The 26,497-nt window shown below is 51.0% G+C and overlaps 1 protein-coding gene across 2 annotated transcripts in view; it reads left to right on the top strand.

Moving 5' to 3' along the window:
• Nucleotides 1-26,497, top strand: part of TMEM266 (transmembrane protein 266) — a 145,225-nt gene that overhangs the window by 59,110 nt on the left and 59,618 nt on the right. For both annotated transcript variants that reach the window (XM_059058154.2, XM_067029417.1), the window contains 4 exons: nt 1,251-1,382; nt 3,872-4,060; nt 20,172-20,326; nt 23,270-23,343. In XM_059058154.2, coding sequence (XP_058914137.1) covers nt 1,345-1,382; nt 3,872-4,060; nt 20,172-20,326; nt 23,270-23,343 — 456 coding nt within the window. In that variant the 5' untranslated portion in view covers nt 1,251-1,344. The remainder of the gene's footprint in view (nt 1-1,250; nt 1,383-3,871; nt 4,061-20,171; nt 20,327-23,269; nt 23,344-26,497) is intronic.

Raw genomic sequence — 26,497 nt, 5'->3', positions numbered from 1 at the left:
AGGCAGTAAAGAGGTGATTGAAATCACTTATATAGGGCAGTTACATTTGGCCAAGTATCTTGTTTCTTTTTTCACACCTGACTGGCCCTGGGACCCTCCCCAACTTTTTGCACAACTTTTTGCTAGGATGGATCCCACCGCAGAGGCCTGTGGGGGTATGTCCACACTTATTACGGGGTGGCGCCCCCTCACTTTTTGACCCCCAACGAGGCTTCCTGCGCATGTGTAGACAGGGAAATTTTTCTTGACCTCAGGAGTGGTCATCATATCTCTTTACTTCAGCAGAGCTCAGCGTCTGCCACTAGCTTTGTCCTTGGAGCGTCTGGGTGAGAACAAAGCCTCCATTTTACTCTACTTGACAGATACCAGCTGTCCAGCCCAGGGGCCCATCTATCTCCTCACTCATGACCACAGGCAGGCTGGCTCCAGGGTGTGCTTCCTGTCTCCTGTAGAGACCCAATTGGGAAGAAGAGAGGAAAGCCTGGAAGAGTGGAGAGACAGAACTACCAGAGGAGAGGGAAATCTTGGGAGAAAGAAATTTCTGGGAAAACCCGATTTTTTAAAAAAATAAATTTATTTTTATTTATTTATTATTTTTGGCTGTGTTGGGTCTTCATAGCTGCACGTGGCTTTCCCTAGTTGCCGCGAGCGGGGGCTACTCTTCGTTGCAGTACTTGGGCTTCTCATTGCAGTGGCTTCTCTTGTTGCGGAGCACGGGTTCTAGAGGGCGCAGGCTTCAGTAGATCCAGCACGTGGGCTCAGTAGCTGTGGCTTGTGGGCTTAGTTGCTCCGTGGCATGTGGGATCTTCCCAGACCAGGGCTCGAACCCGTGTCCCCTGCATTGGCAGGTGGATTCTTAACCACTGAGCCACCAGGGAAGCCCAGAAAATGAGATTTTTGAGACAAACCTGATTTTTGAGATTCCTAAAGCTGAAGTATAAAGTTACCCTGGTTTTTCCTTGTCTATTTAGTAGAAAGAGCTGTGGTCCAACCTGGCTCTCTGCCAGCTCTGTGTGACACAGAAAAGTCAGTTTATCACTCTGGGCCTGTTTCTCCATCTCTAAAAAAGAGTGAAATTATGCCTATTGTTATCCGCCATAGGTAATGGTAGGAATCTGTTCACTATTACTTTGAAGGAAAGTCTATATGGAAGAAAGTTCTAAGGGCTTCCATTTTTAGATGAGTTTAGGAGGACTTTGGTTTGACATCTGAGTGTAATAACTTCCTACTATTCAATTATTTGTTTTCAGGGCACCACATTTGTATGCCTTATAGAACCCACACTTGGACATGCTGACGTCAGGCTTCAAGACAGCTGAGCCCCACTAGACACCCAAAAAACCCATGGCTCTGGTTGCATCTTTCAACATGACCAGTCCACAGTAAGTAGCATTGGGGTCTGCTCTCTGTGGATGCTGAGTTGGCACATCAGGATTGGGGGTACAGCCAACAGCTCCTTCCCCAGCCCTGTAGAGATAGAGGGGCTCCAGGTGGTTTTGTCCTTGAGCCTGACATTAAAATAATGTGTTAGAATCTACTTTTTCTCAGAGTTACCTTATTCATGTCATCTCATTTTTTAGCTCAAATAGGCAGAGGAATTCTACAAAATCCAAAACTGGGATTGTAATCCCATTGCTAATCCCATGTCAAATTCCAGTGGGATTGCTAATATCAGATTGGCCGAAACAAGTCTCATGACTGAACACAGCATCAAGGGTGGGGAAATATACTCTTCCTTTTGATGGGACGCTCCAAAGTCACGTGGCAAAGGGAGGGGTGCAGAACAGAGCCACTGATACATGTTGTCCACCATACTGTTCTTCATATTCAAGACCAGGAAACAGTCCCAATACTCGGGCTATAACTGTGAGACCTTCACTCCCCCTAAAGGAGGGCTTGTTTCCTCCTGCTGAGATGATCCATGGCCAGAGATGGTGCTGGGCCACTATGACCATTGGCAAGAGGGGAACAGAGGGCAGGAAGGCAGGAGTAGCTTGTTCCATGCTTCTCAGACCACATCCTGTTAGTTTCAGAAACTCACCCCAGCCCTCCATGAACGTCTCAATGATCAGAAAGCCTACATGTTCAGTTTGGCAGTCCATAGTTTCCAAAAGAACAAATTCGACCCAGCATCTACATTTTGGGAAACATCTAGAAGAGCCAGGATTCCCCCCATGAACACCCACACTTTTATTTCAATTGTTGCAAAACACAGAAGCTCCACATCCTGTGACTGTTCTGTCTGAAGATCTTGAGTCATTTTGTAAATGCCACACCATGATGAGTACTATTATCTGTGCTTGACAGGTAGCAAAGAGCTAAGGTTTAAATAAAGCCTCCAAAAGAGAAGTGGGGCATTGGAAATTACTTGGTGAATTCAGGTAGTTTAGGCAGCCAACCTGTGGTATTCAAAGAAAAATCCCACTTTTTCCTCAATTATCTGGGATGATTCAAGCAAAAGAGAAGTAGGCAGCTTCAGTTCCAAACTTTCTGGATAACTGCCAGCTGTGTATTATTGGTTAGCTTTCAGTGGTGGTTGGAAACGTTTAGAATGTAGAACCGTCCAGCCAAGTGTAGGAACTTATCACTCCAGAGCCCCTCCCACCTGCTCCATATTTCTCACATCCATGTCAGATCACAGAGAAAGAATAGAGCCTCTATTCCACCTCCTCATGCTTCAGCTGGAGAAACTGAGGCCCCAGAGGAGGTCCGCAGAAGTCAGCATTGGAGTCGGCACCAGAGCCCCGGAACAGTTTATCACAGACTGGGCTGCGTTACAACTGGCCTCTCAGTGTTCCCTCAAATATTTAATTTTTACTCCTCTCCACTGTTTGGCCAGAGGCACAAGACCCAGCCCCTCAGATTCTACAGATGAAATAGGGTCAAGGATGTGTTGGGGGAACCAAAGATGGCAGCCCAGGAAGTTAAAGGAAAATGATCCAGCCCACCATCTCCTCACAGTGTTGTTTTTGGTGTTTGGGAAGAAGAGTTCTTAGTTACTGAACACACTGCAGGATGTGTAATGTCCCCTTTCTTATTTATGTCACTAGTGACCTCCTTTGGTAATGTGACAGCCACAAATGCCTCCACCAATAGTCAAATACCCCTGGTGGGTTGGGAGGTAGTCCTGCCTCTGGTTGAGATGCCCTGTAATGCCAATGGAGTTGTGGGTTACTTGCAGTGCCCTAGGTGAGCCTGATGGTAACCTAGTAGGAGACCCAAAACCCCTCAGACATTTGTTCAAGTGACCCCCATTTCCTACTGTCAACCTTATAAAGGGAGCTGTAGTAGGACCAGTTTAAGTAGGAAGGGAGTGGCACCCAGAACAGCTGGCTCCTCCTGTCCTCACTGCCCCAAGGCTCACTTGGTCCCTACAGGCCTCCAGGTCGGCTCCCCAAACACCAGCAGTACATCCAGTTGTGAACAAACAACTCTCTTCTCTGTTGTGGTACAGATGGTAGAAACATTCCCGAGGACCTTTACAAAGAAACACAGAAGACAATTTAAAAGAATGTATTACTCCAACATAAGGTCTAGTTACTGAGAAGCCTAAAAGTCCCAAATCCTGGCTTTGCTGGTTGGCAGAGTTTCCATCTGGGTCTTTACCTCCCTTTGATGAAGGACCCTGCCCCCCAAACCTCATATTTTAAGATCTGAGCATGCTTCCACTTTTCCCCAGCTGGTGAGGGAGATGTGGCTGGTAGGGCCTCAGTCCAGTCCCTGGGTTGGCCAGCGGGGAAGAATAGTGACCTCACACTTCCCCTGCCCTCCTCGAGCACAGATTCTGGTGCATTCTCCCTCTTTTCCTTGGGGAATGGAAAAATCATCTTGGTCTTGAGGGGTGACTGCCCTTTTGCCATCCCCAACTCAGGCCTGCCACAGAAGGAGGAACTTCCGAAGTTGAGATCATCTCCCAACAAGTAGACGAAGACACCAAGAGCATTGCTCCCGTGCAGCTGGTGAACTTTGCCTATCGGGACTTGCCCCTGGCTGCGGTTGACCTCTCCACGGTGGGCTCGCAGCTCCTGTCAAATCTGGATGAAGATTACCAAAGAGAAGGGTAGGTGTTGGTACCGTTGAGTAGCTAAGACGTCTCTTGCATAACTCCCTGGGTTTCCATGGGTACCTCCAGCGAGGCAACCCAGAGATGAGAGGTGCTGAATAGTAAGAGACCAGAAGTTCACATCAGGCCATCCCAGCTCTTCTCCTCAGATATTGTTTCCTCAGAAAAAGGCTGTGGGCACAGAAAATACCTGTCGCTGCTAGACAACCTATTAAGCGACATTTGCTTGGAACTTGGGGAATTATAAAATTAAAGGCTGTCCCACTGCATAATAGCCCATCCAACCCCCAATCTGGACACCTGGGAATCAGGAGACCAACAGGATTTAGTGTGACTCACCCAAGGTCTCAGTGCCTATAAAGAATGGATTTAGAATATACTTTCCTTTTATCAAATCTTCTTTCACCAGGGACGAGATGGGAAAGAAAGCATGTGTGCAGTAACATGCTAAGGGCGGGAGGGAAGTTAGCACCATTCAGCCAGGAGCTTTGGAGACCTTAAAAAGTTCTGCTGCTTTTTCCAGTGAGGACAAATAGCATATGCTGGCCCCTGATTCAAAGGAGTGGCCCCTACCTACTCCTACTTAACTGGTCAATCAGATTGGATGCCTTTGTTCAATCTGGACAGGGGAGACACAGCAGTGACACCCTCCATTCACGTGGGGGAAGCTGAAGGCTGGACAAGGGCAGGAACAGGTCCTTGGGTCACAGGGCAGGTCCGACTTTCCCAGCCCCACCCTGTTGCTCTTCGATATAGACTTTTAAACATTGGCCAGGAGCTTGGGAGCCAGTTCTGGGCTACTCTCCTTCCTCAGATGCCACCACTAAATATTTTGGAACATGCTGACAGCTTTGAATATAAAAACGAAGGGTTGCCAGGTTATTTTAGAAGCAGATGAGAAGCCTTAGCTACAATTAAATTTGCAGAACTTGGATTCCCTGTAAGTGTTTTTGAAGGGCCTCCCCACCTTCCTAAGATAAATTGCCTAACAATTGTGAAACCGTACACCTTTTGCAAAAACTTCACCCCAGTGACTTTCTCTGAAAAGATAATTTTCTGCAAGTACTGTGCTTAGAGTCAGCAGGACATTGGAAAATAGGATAGGCAAATGGGTTGGAAATAGTTCAGGGTGGCGTGGTGGAGGGTGGCAGCATTCTGAGCATGGGCAGCACCATCCGACCACAGGGCCAGCTTCTCCAGGTCTCCAGGTCCTTGGCTCTACCAGTGATGTTGGCGGTCAAACCTTCCTTGAGCACCTGGCTACTGTGACACTGCCCTCTGGAGGTCAAAATTGGTAGTGCAGCCTGGTATCCTGCCCCAGCTATTCTCATGGACTCATTTCCCGCCCCACCAGCGCCACCTTTAGGCTCTTTTCAAGTTCATAGTCGGAAGGCAAGGAAAGAAGTGGGAAGACCTTGGAGGAACTAGTTCCAGACCCTATCCACACCTGCACCCTGTAGGCATACGCACCACAGGTGGTCCAGGCTTTGGGGGCACCACTCCTTAGCCTGAACTGGAGAAGGCAGAGTCCCTGCTTAGTCATTACATTTGCTTCAATCAGGCCCCTGCAAGGTTTCTTCTGAGCAGGGAGAATACAAATGGGATGCCTGCAAGGCAGAGAGACTCTTGATTTGGTTTGAGTCTCCAGGTGTGCCCTGGAAAGCTGCTCCTGCTGGGTAAATAGGAAGCAGCCGGGTGAAGGGATTTGCTTCGCTGCTGGAGTTCTCGGCAGCGGGCTCCATTGGCAGCCAGAGGGCTTCCTGGAGGAAGGAAGAGCAGGCACAGGACACAAGCCAGGTGACAAGGAAGCAGAACAAAAGCACACTGTGAAGGGGGGAAAAAGCCTCTCTTCACAAGCTTCTTGGCTCTTGCTGTATTTCCTGGGGTTTTCCCCAGATTTCCAACCTGGCGCTTTCTGAAATGATGCAAAACAACACGATTTACAGTTCTGGTAGGTCTTCGAAAAGCTTTGGTGTAAGTCTTGTCAAATACACCTCTTCCTACTAAGGGAAGTGTTATATATAGGAATGAATCTTTTCTGTAGGAAATGAAGGGACCTCAGGGACCCCAGCAAGATAGTGCCCAGCCACCCCGCCATTCACTTCTTTTGAGCTCAGTGGTATTTCAGTGCTTTTAAGTTTCCCAGAATCTGAGAATGTTAGAGCTGGAAAAATCCTTAGGAAGTATGTATTCTAAATATTCTAATAGGATAGCAGAGTCCAGAGAGTGGAAGGAACTTGCCCAAGGTCACACAGTGACAGAGACAAAAATAGAGCCCTGGCTCCTGATCCAGGCTGGCACTACTGGGCTTCCATTTGTCACCTGTCCCTTTACAACATCACAGTTGTGACTATGGTTAGCATACATTGTACATGATACCACTGTTAGGCTATACCGTCAAAGGCCCTTAACGTTTTGGAGTGCCGTCACTGAGATGTGGGTAAACCCCTAGGCACAGGTGGAAGTTTCATCTGTCTCAAGCTCCTTGACTTTCCTAACAGTGCTTTGTCCTTCTCGTGGACCTGCCTAGCAGAGCTTAAACTGCAGAGCTATGTGTTGTCTACCCTCTTTGCTTCTACACACAGACTGCTGAGGGCTCAGGTAGGAAAGTCAGACAACTGTGCAGATTGGTGCTGTCTTAGTCTGGTGGGGCTGCCATAGCAAAGGACCACAGACTGGGTGGCTTAAACAACAGGTATTTATTTTCTCACAGTTCTGGAAGTGGGAAGTCCAAGATTGAAATGCCAACAGAGTCAGTGGCTGGTGAGAGCTCTCTCTTTGGGCTGCAGACGGCTGCTTTCTCACTGTGTTCTCACATGGCCACTCCTCGTTGTGTGTGAGTGGAGAGAAAGAGTGAGCTCTGGTCTCTTCCTCTTCTTATAAGGGCACTAATCCCATCATTAGTCATTAGGGCCCCCACCCTGACCTCATCTAAACCTAATTACCTCCCAGAAGCCCCACCTCCAAATGCCGTCACGTCAGGGTGGGGTGGGTGCGGTGCTTAGGGCTTCAACATATGAATTGGGGGGTGAGGGGGGCGGACAGAAACATTCAGTCTATAAAAGCACCTCCCAGACTCAAGGCCTCCAGTCTCAACTTGCTTCTCAGTTTTGCCTGACAGTTCTCTGTGGTCCTGGTTAGCTTTCACTCCTGGTCCCCAGGTGGCCATTTCAGATTGTTTCCATTTCCCCCAAGCCTTCTCTTGCCTCCAGCAGATGACCTCCTCTCCTCCTTCCCTAAGAAAGTAGAAGCAGTCACAGATGAGCTGCACCCCGCCCCTCAGTCCCTGGCTTCCTCCCTTCTAGGGCCAACCTCACCTCTGAGTTCTGATTCCCCTCCCCTCACACCTTCTCATGAACTTTGCTGCATCAGTTGCATCCTCACACTGACTCGTCACACACTCAGGTCTCTCACACTCAGGTCTCTCACATCCCCCCTCGACTCCACGTCCCTGTTAGCTGCCACTATCTCTCTCTTCCTCTTTGCAGCCAAACTTCTTAAATGCCTCATCTGCCCTAGCCATGCCCCCTTTGCTCTCTCCCATTCATTCCTCAGCCTACTGCAGTCCAGCTTTAGCCCCATCCACACCGTGGAAACTGTTCTCCTCAAGGTCATCAACGGCCTCCGTGTTGCTAGGGTCCTTACACTGTCCTCTGTCCAGCATTTGAAAATGTCATCCACTCCCCCCCCACCCTTGAAACACAGTCTTGTGTGTCCGCTGCTCTATCACACTTTCTGGATTTTCTTCCTACCCCTCTGGCTGTCCATTCTAGGCCTTTTAAAACTTGTTCTTTCTCTGCTCTGTCCTTAGATGTTGGGGTTCTTCGTTTTCTGTCTTTGGCCATTTTAGCTCTACTAATTCTACCCACTGGGTAATTGCATCCACCCCCATAACCAAAATTCACATTCTTCAGCTTGTAACTTTCAAAGCTGAGTCTCTAGCACAGCAGCTCTCTCTCTCTCTCTCTCTCTCTCTCTCTCTCTCTCTCTCTCTCTCTCTCTCTCTCTCTCTCTCCCTCTCTCTCTCTCTCTCCCTCTCTCCCTCTCTCTCTCCCTCTCTCTCTCCCTCTCCCTCTCCCTCTCCCTCTCCCTCTCCTGGCTCACATCCATCTACTTCCTGGACATCTCCACAGGATCCCAGACACACCTAGAATCCTAACAAGGGTCTGTGGAATTATCTGTTCTTCTACCTCTGACTTGGCTGCATATTTGAGAAATGTTCTTGTCTCCACCCAAGTCATTGCTAAAAATAGCCTTTTTGGTGACAGCACTTAAATCCAGCCTGAGGAACCATTATCTGCCCAACCAGAACTTCTGGCCATCTCAAACCCAACAGGGCCCCAAACTGAACTGTCTTTTCCCAAAACGTATTCTGTCTGGCCCCAGTCAGTGGATCTAGACTTACCTGGCTGGCCTCCCCAACCCATTACCAGAGGGAGTCACATGTGCATGTTGGCTCATTTACAATGACCCTCAGCCTCCTTCCTGCCTCAACAGGAGCCAGTGGCTTCCAAGACACCAAAGATCCATGAAGCCGTCAGTCAGGCATAGTCACCACTGGAACTTGCATCCTTCTTCCTTCCCTGCTCTGGCTCCCTCTTGTCCACGTCCACTGCCCATGAAGCCGCTGACACTGACAGTGTCCACTGTGGGAGCGCTAGTGCCCAGTTCAGGGCCTTTCAGAAACCACAAGGCCACAGGATGCGCATGCAAGGTGGGGAAGAAAAGCCTCCCCTCCCCCCAGACTCTGTACCAAGCTATCAGTGAGCCCAGAAGTGTCTCTGCTTATGACCACCGCTCTGGTCGTATTTGCTTCTGGCCTTCACTTCTCTACACCCAGGTCTCCAGTTCAATCCAAGGGGCTGCACTGGCACATCATGCCAGCTACACCATCACCATCATCACCATCATCATCATCATCCTTTCCCTCCTTGCATCTTCCCCCCAGCCATGCGCCTCCTTCTTCAATAGTGATAAAACACAGATCTCCATGAATGTCTGCAGATGTGAACAGATACTCAGAGGAGGGGGAGAGGGAACAGAGGAGGTTCTTGAGCACGTCTGAGCCCCAGCTGAGCCAGCCACAACTCCCCACTACATCGGTACCCTGAGAGACCAGCTTAATTCCTTCTCCTTCGTCCTCATGTTCTGTCATCTCCAAGGTCCTGTACCTTTCTACTACCCTAATATCTCTTCACTTCATCATCCTTCTCACAAAGGATTGGTAACCCTATCAGCCAGGTGCTTTGGACTGCATACCACAGGAAGCCTATCTCAAACTCAAACAATGAGGGTTTTCATCAGCCCATGGCCCATGGCCCATGGAGCCCAGAGCTAGGGCAGCTTTGAGGTTGGTCCAGACCCTCAACAGTAGTAACAAGGACCAGATTCCTTCTATGTGTCCACTCTGCAGTCAACAGTGTTAGCTTCATCCTGATGCTGGAAGGTTCCCCTTATATTTTGAGAGGGCTGCCCTTGGTAATCTGGCCACATCCTTCTTCATACATGTCTGGCAAGAGAGAATGGCTACCCATCATTCTCTTTTAAGAGCAGCAAAGAACTTTCCCAGAATCCTTTAGTTGCTCTCTCTCTCAATGACCCATTGGCTAGATTTGGGTCACATGGTAAGGGGTATGGGAATCCACAGCCCAATCAGGGCCACCCCTTGAACTGTGTCATTTCCCAAAACACACTGCTGTTACTTCTTGGGTCAAGGGTGGGATGGATATTGGAGAATTGCCCGCAATACACCACAGTCTCTAAGAAAGCCAAGTCTCCATTCATCACTTTTGATCCAGAATTAGAACTTCCCTTTTTCCTTTCTAGTCATTGTTTGATTTGGAAAAGATCTAGAAGCATGTCTGCCTTCTCAGACTGTTTCTTCAGTAACTTGGTTGACTCGATTATTTTGCTCAGATACAGTTTGAATTGTGTCCACTATCCCAGGGGACAACGCTTTGTGTTTCCATGTAACCAGAGCCCCTTCTGCCTGCTTGCCTTTGGACATCACCCCATTCAACAGTGGGAAAGTGAGACACACAACTGCTTCTCAGTGAACCAACTGTCCACCTTTGGAAAAGGGACACTGGGTTTGCAGGAGGCTAACTCATGGCACAGACTGGGAGTTCTACTTTTTCTCAACCAGCTACACTACATTGAAGGCCTGGTTGGTTTGCAGGGTCTGGGCTAGACAAGAGGCCACAGCAGACAGAAAATTCAGAGAAGTGCAGAACCTCCACCCTCAGGAAGCTCACAGCCGATAGGAAAAATGATGATGACCGTATATGTGTAAGGAAGGCGGCAAAGGCAAGGGTCACCACCCCCTTTTATAGAGGAGACTCTGTGTGCCACATTGAGAGATAGTGCTCCACATCTTTTTAGTGGAAAGAGGGTGCAGAGAGGGTCATGGAAGAGCAGGTAGGATAGTCTTTGTCAAAATATAGAAACAAAGTAAGAAATGAAAGATATTCAGCCTTTTGTAATTATTTATATTTTAGATTTCTAAGAGGTCTGACCTGGTTGGTCAGAGCCAAATCCCCAGAAGGGAGAAGCTTGGAGGAAGGCTGGGTAGACAGAAAGGGACATTATTGCTTGGAGATGATGCCAATGGCACATTTCTGCTGGAACTTGACAGTCAGAGAAAGAAAACCTAATGGTTTTGAGATGTCAGGCTAGGAGAAGACTATAGGGTCCAATATAGCAGCATCTTTAAATAAGGACTGAAATAATTTTAGATATGCCAGCAAACAAAGGCTGGAGGCAAAGAGGGAGGAGGGGAGGTACCCCCTGAGCCATAACCCCAAATTTCCTTCTCTTTTCCCATGCTGTCCAACCCAAGGACCACCCCCTCCAGAAAGTCTTCTGTCCCCCACCCCACCCAGGCCAGAGCCTCACCTTGGTGTACCCATAGCCCTTGACCTTCTTCTATCTCAGCACTTGTGACACTGAGCTCTACTCTGTTCTCAAGTCTGCCTCTGGCACCGGACCAAGTGCTCCCTCAGGGCAGAGATCAGATCCTTTGAGCCTGGAACATGAGGGGTGTTGATTAAATGAAGGGATGACTTGAGCGAGTGAGTGGATGAGGCTGTGTTAAGATAAGGATTAGAAGAGAAGGGGAAGGCCACTTCCATTTGGGGAGAGTTGGGGGCTGGCTCTAGACCTGTGTGGCGTCCAGGAAGAACCACAGGAAGGGACCAGGCTTCTCACTCCCCCCGACTCAAGCCCATGGTCTGTGGCTGGCCCACCTTTGAACATCCCTGCTAATTCCACACCCCCTCCACAAAGTCATCCTAAAAGAAATAAATCAGATTTGCCTCAGAACATGCCCACTTCACTTAGTACAATCTTAGCATCGTTTTAGAAGAAGGGAAGGCTTTTGGGGGTTCATGGTTAAAAGGCAGTTCCATCCCTGCCATGACCTTGCAAGTGCAAAGTCCAGAAGTTCTGCATCACGTGGCTTGTGAAGTCTTTGAGTCATTTTTCCCTCAAGGAAGAAAAAACTTAAAAAGAGCGTCCTTATTCCATTTGCTTGATGCCAAGGAGATTTGTCTCTGATAAAACTCTGCCTCTTCCTCTGGCACACCAGCTGTCCCTGGACCCAAGCTGACCCTGTGACCCACGACTCTTTTTTTTTTTTTTTTGCGGTACGCGGGCCTCTGACTGTTGTGGCCCCTCCGGTTGCGGAGCACAGGCTCCGGACGCGCAGGCTCAGCAGCCATGGCTCACAGACCCAGCCGCTCCGCGGCATGTGGGATCTTCCCGGACCGGGGCACGAACCCGCGTCCCCTGCATCGGCAGGCGGACTCTCAACCACTGCGCCACTAGGGAAGCCCACCCACGACTCTTTATATTTTTCGTAGGCTCAGGCTTCCATGAGGGTGTTTGATGTCCCAACCAGGAAATAAAGGTTTGATTCAGATCAAAAAGTATTTTCTGGTAAGCACAGGTGAGCCTATTTCCTGTAGTCCAACAACTGCAAAGATTTTATATTGATTAAGAAGGCAGTAAGTTCACAAATATATTATTTCTCAACAAAATAAACCTCTTGTCCTCACCTACTCACAGGGCAGGGTGTACAGCCTCTGGCGAGCACTAGGTGGCGGCAGAGCACCTCTGACCACCTTCGCGTGGGTGCGTGAGCGCTGCATGAAATGGGGTGGGGGACTTGAAGCCAAGGCCACGTCCCCCAACGAAAGTGAGATGACTTTGTGGGATTTGGGGGTCTCCAGTCATCTGCGGAGGCCCTTGAGATCTGAACTTTAGCCAAAGAGAAGAGGGAGCTGGCCATCCCGGGATCTGCCAAGCCACAGCTCAGAACCAGAGAGAGCTGGACAGAGAAGTGGGCGTGGGGTGTGCCTGAAAGCCGTAGCCCACTGGTTCCCACCAGGGTAGGAAGCTGACCTCATTCGGGCAGCCCTGCCCACAAAGCATAGCATGAAGGAGACTCTCAGACTTCTGGCCAGTTCCTAGAATTGAGGACCCGAGGTGGGAGAGGGTCTTGTGGCCCCTTGGTCCAGCAGGGCCCCCCTCCCTCCCCTGAGTAGGCTTGAACCCCATGGAAGCTCTTCAGAGATGTGTGGGCAATGCCCTGGGTTCCCCCAAGTAGGGGCAGCCAGTCGATGGTGAGTGTTAGCCATTGTGTTCCCAGAGGGGGGTTGGTGGCTCGCTAAGCAGGGTGACAGCTCCTGGGCTGGGCTCTTGCCACCACACCCTGCTGTCTTTCCCAGCGCTTGCATTTCCCAGGATGCAAGAAATCTGAGATTCTGGAACAAGAACATGTCAGACTCCCGTGACCCCAGCTGCACACAGCCCTCCTCCCTCCCTCCGCCCCAAGGCAGTGGGGCTAACCTTTAGCTCTGATTGCAGAACGGAAGCTGGCCCCCGTATGGGAACTTCAATTTCTTCAGTTCCCCCAATGGCTGGGAGAGTCACCTCTGACCTCCAACCTGAGAGTCCTCATGACTGCAGTGTGTTGTGTGCTCGCATTTCTGGGAGTTTTGTGCTGCTGTGGCTTGCGTCTTGGAATTGGGTACAGGAACAAAGGGAATGCTTGGCAGTGCTTTTCCTGCTCTTCTGGTTCTCCCTGTGAGAGTGAGAGAGAAGTACAAGGGTGTCCCTGTGGGTGTTGGGTTGATGGTTCTCATGAGTAGATATTTGTCTCTTTGAAGAAGTTCTGCACATGTGAGCTCATTTCCCTCTCCTGCTTTTTCCTCTCCCTTTATGTGTTTAGCTTTTCAGGGTAGTCTAGGGCAAAGAGCTCGTTGCATAGTCTGAATTCACTTCTAAGGCTGCAGGCTCCATGCGGGTGAAGGCCCTGAGCGCTCTCCTGTGCTTAGCACCCAGTACCGTGCCTGGCACTCAGTGAGCATGTAATGACTATGTACAGAATGGAATGGATGTTGAAACTGCCCATATTTAGATGATTAATCCCTTTTCTAATGCTCACATGCCTAGATCATCATAGTAGATATGAATGGTAGCCGTGTAGTAAGCATTTTGTTATGGGCTTTACATATGTTATTTTTAATATTTTAGAACAACAGTCCTGCAGTAAGATAGTTCTTATTCCCATTTGGGAGCTTAGGAAACTGGGGGTCAAAGATCGCACTCAGAGTTCAGGCAGTGGTGGGGCTACAGTTACCACCAAAACCTAGACAGATGGAAGAGTCTGGCTTTCCCCGTTGTTTGTCAACAGAGAAAAAAATAGAAGGAATTGTCTTTTAAAACTACTAGATGAGTTAACATTTGTAAAGTGCTCGGAATAGCATACATATATAGTAAGTGCCTTGTAAGTGTTTGTTAAACCAATAAAAATAAAACCCAGGTCAGTGCCAGAAGTTGGATTTAAGTCAGCTTCATGGCTTTCTCTGACAGTATTTTAATCCTCTGGAATAAATACAGTAAAGAAAAATAAAGTGGGGCCAGAGGATGTTCTGCTGACAAAAACACCACCAAGTCTGTGGCCTCCAGGCCGCAAGTGTTCAGCGTCACAGAACTGGAGCATCTCAGGGCCTGGAGGAGTCTCAACTGCCCAGTCCCGGGGTTTGAACTTGGATCCCAGGTGTCCTTAGAAGACCTATCAATGAGAATCAAGGGGTCCATGCACCCCTTGGAATGTTATGCACAGTGTTGTGGTTTTGTGCACTGTTCAGGTGTGGGGCCACGGTTTTCATGCCCTGGAGAGCTCTGCAACACAGAAGCGTTCTGAGGCTCTGGTCTAGCAGTGCCTCTCAAGGTCATAGTTGAGGCAGGTTGGGGAAGCTCAGCACCCCAGACTTCATTAAGCCTTCAACTATACCCCCTTTCTTTGGGGACTTGATGGATGGAAATCTCCATTGAGTAGGACTGGCAGGCCATCTGGTCTGGCTACCTACTGGGAAGTAAGCTCTTCTGTGAGCTTCCACCTCCTCCAGGGACATCATGACTATCCACTACCTGTGGACTTTGCAGGCAACTTGGGGGTCTCCACAATCCCCATACCTCGCCACCACGCCTTCCCCCCATCGTGCATCCTCCCAGCCACGCCAGCCTGGCAGACACACTGTGGATTGCCAGGGTGGGAGAAGCCAGAACCACCCCCCCCAGGAGCAAACACAGCCCCTGCCATCCTGGCACTGCACAGAGCAATTCTGCTCTGCCTTTCAGAACGGGGCTGTTTCAGTGCCAGGCTTGGGAATGCTGCCTGATGGAGCAGTGACCTGGAGCCGCCTCCTTCTGGGCCACTCTCGTGGCTTGACCTCATATAAAGGATTCATCAGAAACTTGCCAGAGTTCATATTAATATTCTAAAAGTTATCCTCTCAAACTTTTATGAAGACACCTAAGTATATAAAGCAGAAGCAGTAAGGGTACTCAGCCTGTCCTCCCGCTCCAGGGTTTCTCTGAGGCCTCAGGAGTGACTGGTGCACCCTCACAGTAGGACAGTCACCTGCCTGCCAGGAGATGCCATCTGGTTGTTGGTATTTACAGACTTTGGCAGCCTACGCCGGCTTCCTGGAGCTGTCCCCTCGCTGCCACTGCACCAAGATTGGAAATTGAGAGACGCCTGCCCTCTGGTGGTGATCTTGGGGATAACACCACCCTGAGAACCAGCTCTAGGGCTTTGATGGGCCGAAGATGCTCAAGAGATGGAGGAAGGTATCTTTTCTAATTAAAGAGTCAATGCTGATTTCCCTTTTGGCCCATTAAACTCCTTGAGTCATTATTTAATCACTCAGGGATAGTTTGAAGCTGGAAAGATTCTATTTTTCTACTCAAACCCAGTCTCCTAGGAATATCTGAGTCATTTGAATTTCAGAGGAAATTTTATTAGTAGCTGGGCTTTCCAAACACTGGGGCAGCCAGGAAGTCTGCTGCTTCAGCCCAGCCTCTGTTCAGGAGTCTTGGGGTCCATGGTCCTGCTCTTCAAGGAGCTGGAAGCCCAGAGCCTGCCTGGACTCCGGCTTCAGCCTCAGGTCTGGGCTAAGAAGCCCTCGATGCCCCCAAACACATACACTCAGTCTCAGTGAGTGTCAGTGCTGCCTTCGGGGCCTGCCTGCTTCACCATTCCCTCAGTGTTAGGTCCTGCACCCAGTCTCCCTTTGCCATGCCATGCCCACCTCCTGAGCTACCCGTTACCTCTTGTTAAATCCAAAGCAGTGGTTGTCACCCAAATCACCCAGGATCTCAATGAAATGCAGACACTCATTCAGTAGGTATGGGAAGGCCCAAGGGTCCGCATTTCTAACAAGCTCCCAGGTGACGCCGATGCTGCTGGTCCACGGAGCCCACTGAGCATCAAGGACCAAGGACAGTGGTTCTCAAGCTCAGCGGCACATTGGAATCACCTAAGGAGATCAAAACATACTAAGGCCTGGGTCCCACCCCATAGTTTGTGGTTTGCGTGGTCTGGTGTGTGGCCCAGGCACTGGGATTTTTAGAAGCTCTCTTAGTGGTCCTCGGATCAGCCAGGGTTGAGAACCACTGACCTGGATACAGATTGCAGCCTCCCTGCCGCCACTCCTCAACAGCTACTGTATCCCTGGACACCATCCTTTCTTGGATGGGTGGTCTCCCTCCATCAGCTTCAGTTGAGTCCTCCCCTGTGTGTATTGTCCTGGGGTTCACATAGAGTGTGTGCAAATAGCACCCCTTGAACTTGTGCACGAAGGGTGTTTCAGGAAGTCACCCCCAGATGGGCGTGGTTGAGGGGCTTGTAGTGGAGGGCAGAACAGAGGTGGGGGGAACCACTGGGCTGGTGCAGGAGCAGAAGCACAGGACCAGGGCAGTGAGCATGGGCTCCACTTTGCAGCTGCCTTGGGGTTTTTTGGGAACTGCGTTGGTTGCCCCAAGGGCTGTGGGAACACGTGCAACACCTGCTCGGGGTGGGGTTAAGTCAGCTGCTCCCAGCCCTGAAGGGGGAGCCCTTCCGGGTGAGGCCTACCCTGACCACCTAGTTTAAAATGTCACCCTTCATGCCCCCCTTTCCTCCCACAGTACCCACCACCCTGTACGAGACCATCTCATTTCCTAATTCATTATGTTTATTGTTTGACTCTCACCCACTGGAATGTCAGCTGCCCGAGAGCCATGGCCTGTGCTGATCACAGTGCCTGACTAGCACATGGGGTGTCTGGCATTCACTTGACTTCCAGACCTTCCCCTGCCTGGTTTCTGAGTCCTGCCACCTTCCTGGCCCCTCCCTGGCTGCTTCCCGAGGCCGAGGAGTGCCGTGCTGTCAGGCCCAGGCTCGCATTGCCAGCTTTGGACTACAGGTCCCCACTTTGCACCGACCACTTCCCAATAACCGAACCTGGGTCTGCTTAGGAAGTTTTTCTGATCAAACAAGAAAATAAAAAGCAACATCTTTTTCTTCTTTTTTTTTGGCTGCGCCTTGCAGCACACGGGATCTTAGTTCCCCAACCAGGGATTGAACCCGTGCCCCCTGCATTGGGAGCATGAAGCCTTAGCCACTGGACCGCCAGGGAAGTTCCCAAAGCAACATCTTAACACTTGAAGCAGCAACATAAAATGACTTTTCATTCCCATGGAGAGGCAGGTCAAGTGTGGAGTCTCCTTTTTAGAGGGAAAGCCTGCCACTTGAAGAAACAAATGGTTTGTTTCATCCCTTTCTCCCCGTGGGACCTTCCTCTCAGGGTAGAAGGCCCGGTCTCTGAGGGATGCACCCCACGCTTCTGGGGTGCACAAGGCACAGATGAGAACAGGTGCCCCGCTCCTCACGCTGGACGTGCAGGTGAGTCTTCCTCTGGATGCTCAGCATGGCACCAGCCCAGGCAGACGGCTTTGGCAGCTGCCCTTTTCATTTATCACTGCGGAGGGTGCTTGCCTCGGATTTCAGGTGAAATGACATCAGTGTAGAGGCCACAGACGATGGGACTGGGTTTTAGAGAGGATGTGGAATTGGAGCTGGGTCTCCTTTGGGAACCGGGGAGGAGGGCAGGAGGATAGGAGGCCGCAGGACCACTCTGGTCCTTCTTTGCTGGCCTCCTGGACAGACATGCTCAGCCCTCCCACCGGTGTCCTTCACGTGGCCTTTCCTTTCCTGACACTGTCTTCTCACCTGTACCCCAGGGATCCCATGCATTCCTCTGACCAAATCCCAGCCACCCTTTTACCAGGCCCCCTCAAGACCCCTCTGCTCTGAATTTAGGGCTGTCAGTTTAGCAAATAAGAATAGAGGACACCCATTTAAATTTGAGTTTCAGATAAACAATGAATAAATTTTTTTAGTGTAGGTATATCCTATACAACGTTTGGGACATACTTATACTAGAAAATCACTGATTGATCATTTATCTGAGATATAACTGCTTGTCCCGTATTTTCTCTGGCAACCCTACTGAGCTCCACATGGTGTCAGTTTGGGGTTTACCCTGTAGCCTGTTGCTTATGGGTGGCCCTCGTGAACCTGCAGGAAGGTGGAGAGAAGTGGTTCCACAGGGGACTTTGAAACCCATCTGCAGCGGGTGAAGCAGGCCTTCATCGATGGCCTTCGGTCTGGCCTCCACTCACCTTTGTCCCCCTGTCTTCCGCTTGTCCTCAGTGAGAACCCTCTCTTCTGCCTGGCAGCTCTCCTCACCTGTCGCCCCACGCTCTTGGCCGTGGGCCAGGGTATCGCATCAATCATCCTCTGCTTGTCCAAAAATGCCTTCCTCCTCTTCCCCCATCACCCGAAAGGCAAATTTTCTTGAAGAGCCATGAGCTTTGTCCCACTTTCCAACAGCTGGGGCCTCCTTCAAGCTTTCCCTTGGTGGACTGTGAGGGAGAAATCTCCCTGAAGCATCTACATTATTCCTTCGGGGAGAAGGGAGCACCTCAAGGCAGAGCTCCCCTTTCCAGAGACATCCTCGTGTTCTTCAGGGATGGGTACTGGCCACTTTGCAGCAGGCTCCAGCCAATTGCTCCCTCTGGACAGGAAGGACAGTGGGTGACGGCCGAATCTTTAGGCCATCAGATAATTTATCATCATCACCATCAGCTACATGGTGCTTTACAGGTCAGATACATTTTCTCATTTAACTTTCTATAACCCTGGAGGCTAAGGAGTTTTACAGATGGGGAGGCTGAAGTCCAGAGTGCCTTTGACATGGTCCCAGGAGGCTGAAGGCCAAGCCAGAAGTGAGGACTCCCCAGCCAGTGCTGTCTCTGGTGTTCTAGGGCACCTAATTCTTCCTCATCAGGGCAGGCAGGCGGGTCCAGCTTGTAAATAACCCACCAAGGCAGTGAGGTTTGACTTCACCATCCCCTTTGAGGCACCCCCCTTTTCACCAGGATCTTGTGCTCCTGAAGGGAGAGGATCAAATGCCCTAAGGGGCCCACCAGCTCTGAGATTCTGTGCCTTCTCTCCACTTCCAAACCTACTCAGGAGAGATTTCATTGTTGATGGCCTCATGTCTATGTATGAGCGTTCACGATCATCTAGTCAAAGGTTTCCCAAAAGACGGTCCATAGAACACTAGTCCCTCCAGGTGCTACATGACAAAAGGGTGCGTGGGCCAGTGAGTTTGGGAAAAACTGATACTGTAATCCCTTTTGGAGCACCGTGATGCATGATAGCATATTAATGGCAGTAAAATGTCCTGCAGAGAAAAATATCCACTTAACTTTTTTTCATAATTTAAAAAAATTTTATATATTTATTTATTTTTGCCTGCACTGGGTCTTCGTTGCGGTGCGTGGGCTTTCTCTAGTTGTGGCGAGTGGGGGCTACTCTTCATTGTGGTGCATGGGTTTCTCATTGCGGTGGCTTCTCTTGTTGTGGAGCATGGGCTCTAGGCACATGGGCTTCAGTAGTTGTGGCTCGCAGGCTCAGTAGTTGTGGCTCGTGGGCTCTAGAGCGCAGACTCAGTAGTTGTGGCACATGGGCTTAGTTGCTCCGCGGCATGTGGGATCTTTCTGGCCCAGGGCTCGAACCTGTGTCCCTTACATTGGCAGGCAGATTCTTAACCACTGAGCCACCAGGGAAGCCCTATCCACTTAACTTTGACCCAAATTTTCTAAAACTTATCCAACCCTAGTAACTTTTTATTGAGTAACAATCATTAACATTCTGTGGAACTAGCATTCCTTACAATCTACTTTGAGAAACAGGGATCAGTTCAAATGTTTCCTTGTATAGCTGAAAAAACAGAAAATTCACTTATGAATTCATTGAGCATTTATTAGAGGTGGGCTGAGGGTATCCTAAATGCAGAGCCTGTGCTAGGTTCTGAGACCTATGCGGAAGTATAATATAATAAGTGTAATAATAATAATAATAATTCATGCAGCACTAACCACGTAGCCAGGCTCTCCACTAACCTTTGTGGTCTTCCATCTTTACAAGAAGCCTATGAGATGTGGTTTTGTACCCATTTTAAAGATGAGGAGACTGAAGCACAGGGAGAGGCTGTGAGCTGCCCGGGTCAGCCTGTATACCGAGCTCCATCTCTTAATGAGATGTTTCCGCTCTTCGTCATTCTACCCAGTGGCTCCTTGAAGAAGGCTGTGTTTTCCTTGAAGAAGGCTGTGTTTCATCAGGAAGCACAGAGCTGGGGAGGTGTTGAGAGCAGGGCTGTGGTGGGGACCTCACCCCCTCTCAGTGCCTCCTCCCCCACTTTTGTCCCCGCAGGTCTACCTGGCTGAAGCCGTGCTGTGGGAAGAGAGCAGCCGTGTGGCAGGTATTTTTGCTCAGTGCAAGTGTCAACAGTTTCCTGGTAGCCTGTGTAATATTGGTGGTGATTCTCCTGACTCTGGAACTTCTAATAGATATAAAGCTTCTCCAGTGTGAGTAGCAAGAGAGATACATATGTAAATACATATGATGTCAATATTCCATGTGCATCCATCAGGGGTCCCCAACTAGCAGTGTGATCTGCCCCCAGCCTGACGGCACTGCCCTCCCCTGGCCTTATGGCTCATGGGGATGACCACTGGGAGGACAGCATCTGGCAGCTTCTCTCCCTGCCACCCCCAGCATCGCTTTGCCCCCCTCCGCCCAATGTGGCCTCTTCACTCCCCTTCCCCAGCATTCCATGATCAGAAACTGATGAGATCCAAAATGTTGGGGACCCCTGTGTGCACCTTTTTTTTTTATTGTTCCCATTTGGAATTTTCCAGGTTGGAATTTGCTGTAGCTTAAAGAGAGTTCCCATGTGTGGAGGCGTCTCACCTTGTAGTAACTAATAATGACAGCAGCCACAATGACGCAATGATTCCTTGTATTTTTATCCATCTGTAAGTTGGCAGTGTTATTTATCTACAACGTGATCATTTTGAAAGCACTTCTCCATGTATTTGACCCTGGTAGCAACCCTGTGAGACAGGCAAGACTAATATCATCCCTTTTTATGGATTTGGGAATTAAGCTTGGGAGAAGTTAGACTTTTCCTAGGTGAGAGGTATTAGAGCTGGGACTTCAAGCCATCAGGCCAGTTTTCTTTCACAACCTGGTCCTCTTGGCGTTTGTCCTAGTTTCATGTTCATGGGAGCCTGATGCACATGGCAGCAGATAGCTTGTCTGCCACCTCTTCTGTCCTTTTAGGTGTCCCTTGGCAGCACATCTGTCAGAGCAGAGGGCCCTCTTCCTGCCTCCCACCCTGCAAACCCCTGTTTGGTGCACCAGCAGGGGGCCAAGGGTCTTGACTCTTGGGTTTGGCTGAGAGAGTGGTTTCTGGTAGAGCTCCTGGTTCCCCAGAGGTCCCCTAGTCAGAAGACGGCTCATTCAAGTGCAAATTTAAAAAAGAAATGAAATTGTTGGCCTGCGAGAGATTTCCTTTCCTGCCATTGGCAAAATCCAGGACTGTAGATCTGGCCACCCCCAGACCCATTCAGTCATCTTAGACTTGTATTCTCAAGTGCCCCCAGACCCTTTACTGGAGTCTCTGTATTCAGGGTCCGTCAAAGCTCCTTCCAAGTCCTATTAGCCTTCCCTACTCTCTGAGAGAGGATGGCGGGGAGCACAGAATTGCTTCTGTCTGATAAACCTTGTTGGCTTTTGTACAGCTGGTGGCCCCTTGGTTCCAATCAAAGTATCTTCCAGCAGAAAGTGACTAGCACTGATTTTACACTCAACCTGTCTTCAATTAAACCATGTTGTATACTTTCCCTCCCACTCATCGGTATGTCTGCTTTTTATGAGGTCTGACCATAACAGAGTCATTCTTTCCTTATTGTGGGTTATACTCGGGGCTCTTAGCCACTCAGGCATTGAGTAGAACTGAGAACACGGCCGACCCTGGAATTTTGCTTAAAACTAAGCATCCAGGAGATTGATTTTGGTGGGAGATCCTCTAGCAGCTCATAAAAGGCATCTTAAATTCCATAAAACGCACAATCAGAGATTTATTGCTCTTCTAAAACAAACCATAAAAAAAGGCACAGGAATTCATTTGTGAAATAATGGGGAGAGATTTTATGCTTCCAGAATCATCTGGAGGTCTTTTCAGAGTCACACAGGCCTCAGCCTCCCAGTTCCCACTAGTATTCATGTGACCCAGGACGGAAAGAATCCACAGTGTGGCAGGACTTGCCTTCTGAGGCTCCTATTGGTCCAAAGCCAGGAACCCCAAAGTCTCCCACTTGGAACCTGTCTTTGAAGTCTCCTTCCCCCAGGACACACTCCAGGACCTTGTTTCCACCCACCCCCAGGGCTTGCCGATCTCAGAGCTTTGGGGGAGGCTGTGGGTTTCTCTCTTTCGGCCAGCCCACCCCACTGATGGCTCTGGGCATCTTTCCTTGTCCCCCAGGGGATCTGAGCTGTGTGCTGACCAGAGCCCAGTAGGGAAGTGTGCTCCCAGCTGCATTCCTGCACCTTGTTTTGGTCCTGCCCCACTGTCCGGGGACGTTCTACTAGTATCTCTTTTAGGCTGGCCCTCTGGGGGCGGGGGGCATCCCCTCCTACCCACTCTCTATCAGAGCCCACCTGACCTTGTCCTGGGCCCCAGCACCCTACTTTTGGCCTTACTCCCTGATAAACTATGCTCTGCTACAGCTCAGAGGCTGGTCACGGCCCCTTTATTGGGAAAGGGCCTACCAGAGGTGCTGCCTTAATGCCAAGGATTGCCTGGTGGAAGGTGGGGTGGGAGCTCTCAGTGGCTGATAGCTCTCCCTGCTCATACTCTGGCGTCCGGAGGCGTGGCAGCCCCCAGCTGCTCACTCTTGCCACTTTCAGGAGGCTGACACCCTGCCCCACCACTAGTGTCCTCCTCTAGTCCCAGCTCCTGCCTTCTCCCTCAGAACACCCTGGCTGACGCTACCGTCTCAGCCACTCAGAATTTTCAGAATGAGAAATCAGAGTAAGCTTGCCTTAAGCCCCACTCACAGCGCACGGTGCTTTGGGGGTGAATCGTGGGGATTTCTGGAAGCTCATCTAGATCTGACCGAAGCTGCCCACCCAGGTCTGAGATGTCTTCCTGCTCCCTCTGGAAGGCTCCCCTGGAAGGCTTCTTTCTGGGCACAAAGCCCACGGCGGCTGATAGGACTGAGCTGGAACTCTGAGAGGCAGCCTGTTGGATGGAGGGAAGAACAGCATCACGGGCCCACCGACCTCCCACCACCTCCATCACAGACACCCCTTAAAGCTGCCTGATGTTCTCTGGCCCGACTGCATCCAGATCTAAATACTCATGCTCTGGGCTCCTGGAGGCCTGCCTCCACGCTGTGAGGCCCCCTCTACTGATGCACCTAATTGCTTGCTCCTAAAATTGGCCCCTGTTATTGTGCTTGCAGTTTCCAGTGCATTCCAGTTTGCTGGCGTGATACACTGGATCAGTCTGGTCATTCTCTCAGTGTTCTTCTCAGAGGTAGGTCAAGACTTGGGCCCTGTGACCATCTCTTTAGGGCAACTCCTGGCCCGGGGAGACTACGCTTTATTCTCTAAATACTTTCTAATGACAGACCCTCTGCCAGACCTTGAGGCTGCAAAGAGGGAGACACAATACAGGGAGCTGAGTCCTGTGCTGGGCCTCAGCAGGTGACCCAGACGGTGAGCAGGTGTCGTCCAGGTGAGGGTAGATGGTGACATCTGTGAAGGTGAGACTGAATGAGACATAGTTGAAGGAGAGCAAATAGTTCGTGTGACTGGTAAGGAGCAGGCGGAGGCCGGGCTGAAGCCCAGGGGGCCTGGAGGTGGGGAGACTGATTAGGACGCTGTGGCCATGGTCCCGGGTACATAGGTGACTTGTCCCTCGGGGCCGAGGCCCAGGGGGCAGAGAGGGCGGAGTCACAGGGCCGGGCAGTGGACTTGACCCAGTGCTTCAGTGGGTACAGGGTCTGGCTAGACTGAGCTGTGCCCCCTCTGTGGGAACAAAGGGGCACGGTGTCTGGGATAAGGGAGCATGGATGCCCTTCACCATTGCTAGAGCCAGCTGATGAAGCCCAAGTCCGTATCTCTATGTGTGAGGTAAGAGGGAAAAAGCGCCTGGAAGCTCGTGGGCCCTGGGTTTTGGGGGGAGCTGAGAGCCCTGAGTGGGTCTGAACTGTGTGGGAACAGTTCCCCTGCCTTGACATGGGGATGAGTGACGCATCCTCTGAGCAGCTCCCAGCCTCTCACAGTGACCCCCCTGGCCTGTGTTTCAGGGGCATTGATTTGGGGCTGCTCCCAGCAGGGTCTTCAGGGGAAGCTGAGAAGACTGGGCTTCATCCTATGCACGGTGGTGGGTCTTTGAAGGACTGGAGAGTTTTGTGTGGAAATCCTGTTCCTCCTAACAGAACATGGGCCCAAGTCAGCTGGCCATTGGCCTGCTCCCTGTGTGTGCCCTCAGCCCCACAACCACAGGTCCAAATTAGCCCATGCAGAGCCCCATTGGGGCCTCTCAGCATGGTCAGCAAGCGTGGGCAGAAAGAAAGGAATACGATACAGAGCCTGCTGGGGTGGCATGTACGCCTGCATGTGTGCGCGTGCACGTGCACACGCACACACACACACATGCACGCAGCTTACACCAGCAAGGGTGATGCAATCTCAGAGGCAGAGGGCGCCGTGAGTCCCAGAGCCCAGCAGGGCCTTGAAGGAGGAAGGATGCTCTGGGAAAGCAATGATGTGGGTGGAGGTACGGAGGAAAAGAGTTTTTTGTACTGTGATCAGGGAGCCCAAGGAGTTAAGCACCCCAGGGTCCTCCTGGGCCGGCTCTGACCCCATCTAATGGCACGCACTTTCTCTCTCAGACTCAGGGGAGGCCTGGGCCTCAGACCTTGAATCCAGAATCCTGAGTCTGGGTGTAGTGTGTGGTGGGGCTGGGCAGCAGGCATTCCAAGCATGGAACATTCTTTCCCAGGCCTCGGCTCCCGCAGCCCACGGGGTTGGCAGGCGAGGACTCCAGCACTGCCCTTCCTGGGAAGCGTCCCTAACAGCTCACCGAGGTCATTGCCCTGGAGGTGCCTCAGACCCTTGAACGGTGCCTGCTCCCCAGCCTGCTGCCCCTTGGGGGGGTCCTGCCCTCCTGGCCCCCTTTGTCTCCGCTCACTGGGATTCCCTCCCACGCACACATGGGCCGTGGCCAGATGTCTCCTTGATGCAAACCTTGAAAAATGTGCCATGTGTCCGTGACTGCCAACAGAAATGTTTAATCACTTGCTGCGGTTCTTCCATCTATCCCTCTGCTTTGGTTTTATTGACTTTGCAGAATTTATTACCCAGCGTTAATTTGGCATTCCCTTCCTGTCACTGCCGGAGATGAGCCACCTGAAACAGACAAGCGCCAGTGCAGAGGAATCACAGCCTCAGACCCCACCCCCACCCCACCCCCATGCCACGGAAGAGGCTGGGCTTCCCACAGGCTCAGCAGGGAGTGCTGGGGGCTGGCGGAGGATGACTGTGACCTTGGACCTGGTTAGAGATGGTGAGGGTGGGGGTGGAGCTGTAAGGTGGGAGTAACAGAGGAGTAACAGGGGGTAACAGGAGTAACAGAGGAGTAACAGAGAGGTAACAGAGGTGTAACAGGAAAGTAACCAGGAAAACCTGCCTCCCCCAGTACACCCAGCCCAGCATGAGCGGAGGGGCTGGTACCCAGTGATCTCGTGAGGAGGCACCCCAACTAGCAAGCCTGGGTTTCCACGGAGCTCCCAGGAGAACGTAGCATCCGAAGAGGTTAGAACAGTCCCATAGAGGCCCCCCACCCCTGCTCCCCGGAGGGCTGGAAATGTGCGAAGGTGTCTGTGCTTCTCACGATGACTGGGGCACAATGACTCCCCCTTTCTAGTGGGAAGGGCCAGGGCAGCCAAACATCCCTCAGCCACAGAGCAGGACTGTGTATTTGCCTGCTGAAAATGCCAGCAGTGTCCCTTTAAAACCACATGGATGAGGACGGCAGCCCAGGGTCACATAGACAGCTCCCACCAAAAGCGGGCCCAAGGCTCTGGGCTCTTCGCTGGTCCGTCATCACTGCATCCTCCCCATGGCCCTGGGGCCGGCAGGTGGGGAGCAGACCAAGAATCTGGGGGAAGGGCCTGGGCCAGCAACTGAGAAAGAAAAAGCCCAGCCCTGAAATACCTCTGACCGCAAACCCAGCACAACTGGCACCCGCCTCACCTAGGGAGAAGCGAATGCCACCCCTTTGGGGCTGGCCCTTCTTCCTCTGGGAAATGGCTGCAGGCCAAGGGTGGGGGTCAGTCCGAGCCAGCTGACTTAACATGGGTGTGGTGTCACAGGCAAATTCCAAGAAAGTCCAACCCAAAGGACTCCTGATGCCAGGCAGCCTTTCACCTTGTGCTGAGCGATATTCCACCCCTTGTCTCAACTGAGCTTTAGGACAGCACCTGAATTGGGCAAGACACTTTGTGAGTTCGGAAACTGAGGCCTAGGAGGGGCAGAAACCTGCCAGACCTGCAGGCGGGACAGATGCAGGCCTCGGGGTGGGTGTGCAGTGCGCCAGCCCATCCTTGCCCATCTCAGAGCTCTGAGGGCTGCTCCAGGGAAGATGCCCCAGAGGACAGAGCTAGGCCCACAGAAAAGAAGTG

This window comes from Kogia breviceps, chromosome 3 (genome assembly GCF_026419965.1).
Source record: "Kogia breviceps isolate mKogBre1 chromosome 3, mKogBre1 haplotype 1, whole genome shotgun sequence".
Classification (NCBI taxonomy): domain Eukaryota; kingdom Metazoa; phylum Chordata; class Mammalia; order Artiodactyla; family Physeteridae; genus Kogia; species Kogia breviceps.
This window is presented reverse-complemented; position numbering and strand designations above follow the sequence as displayed.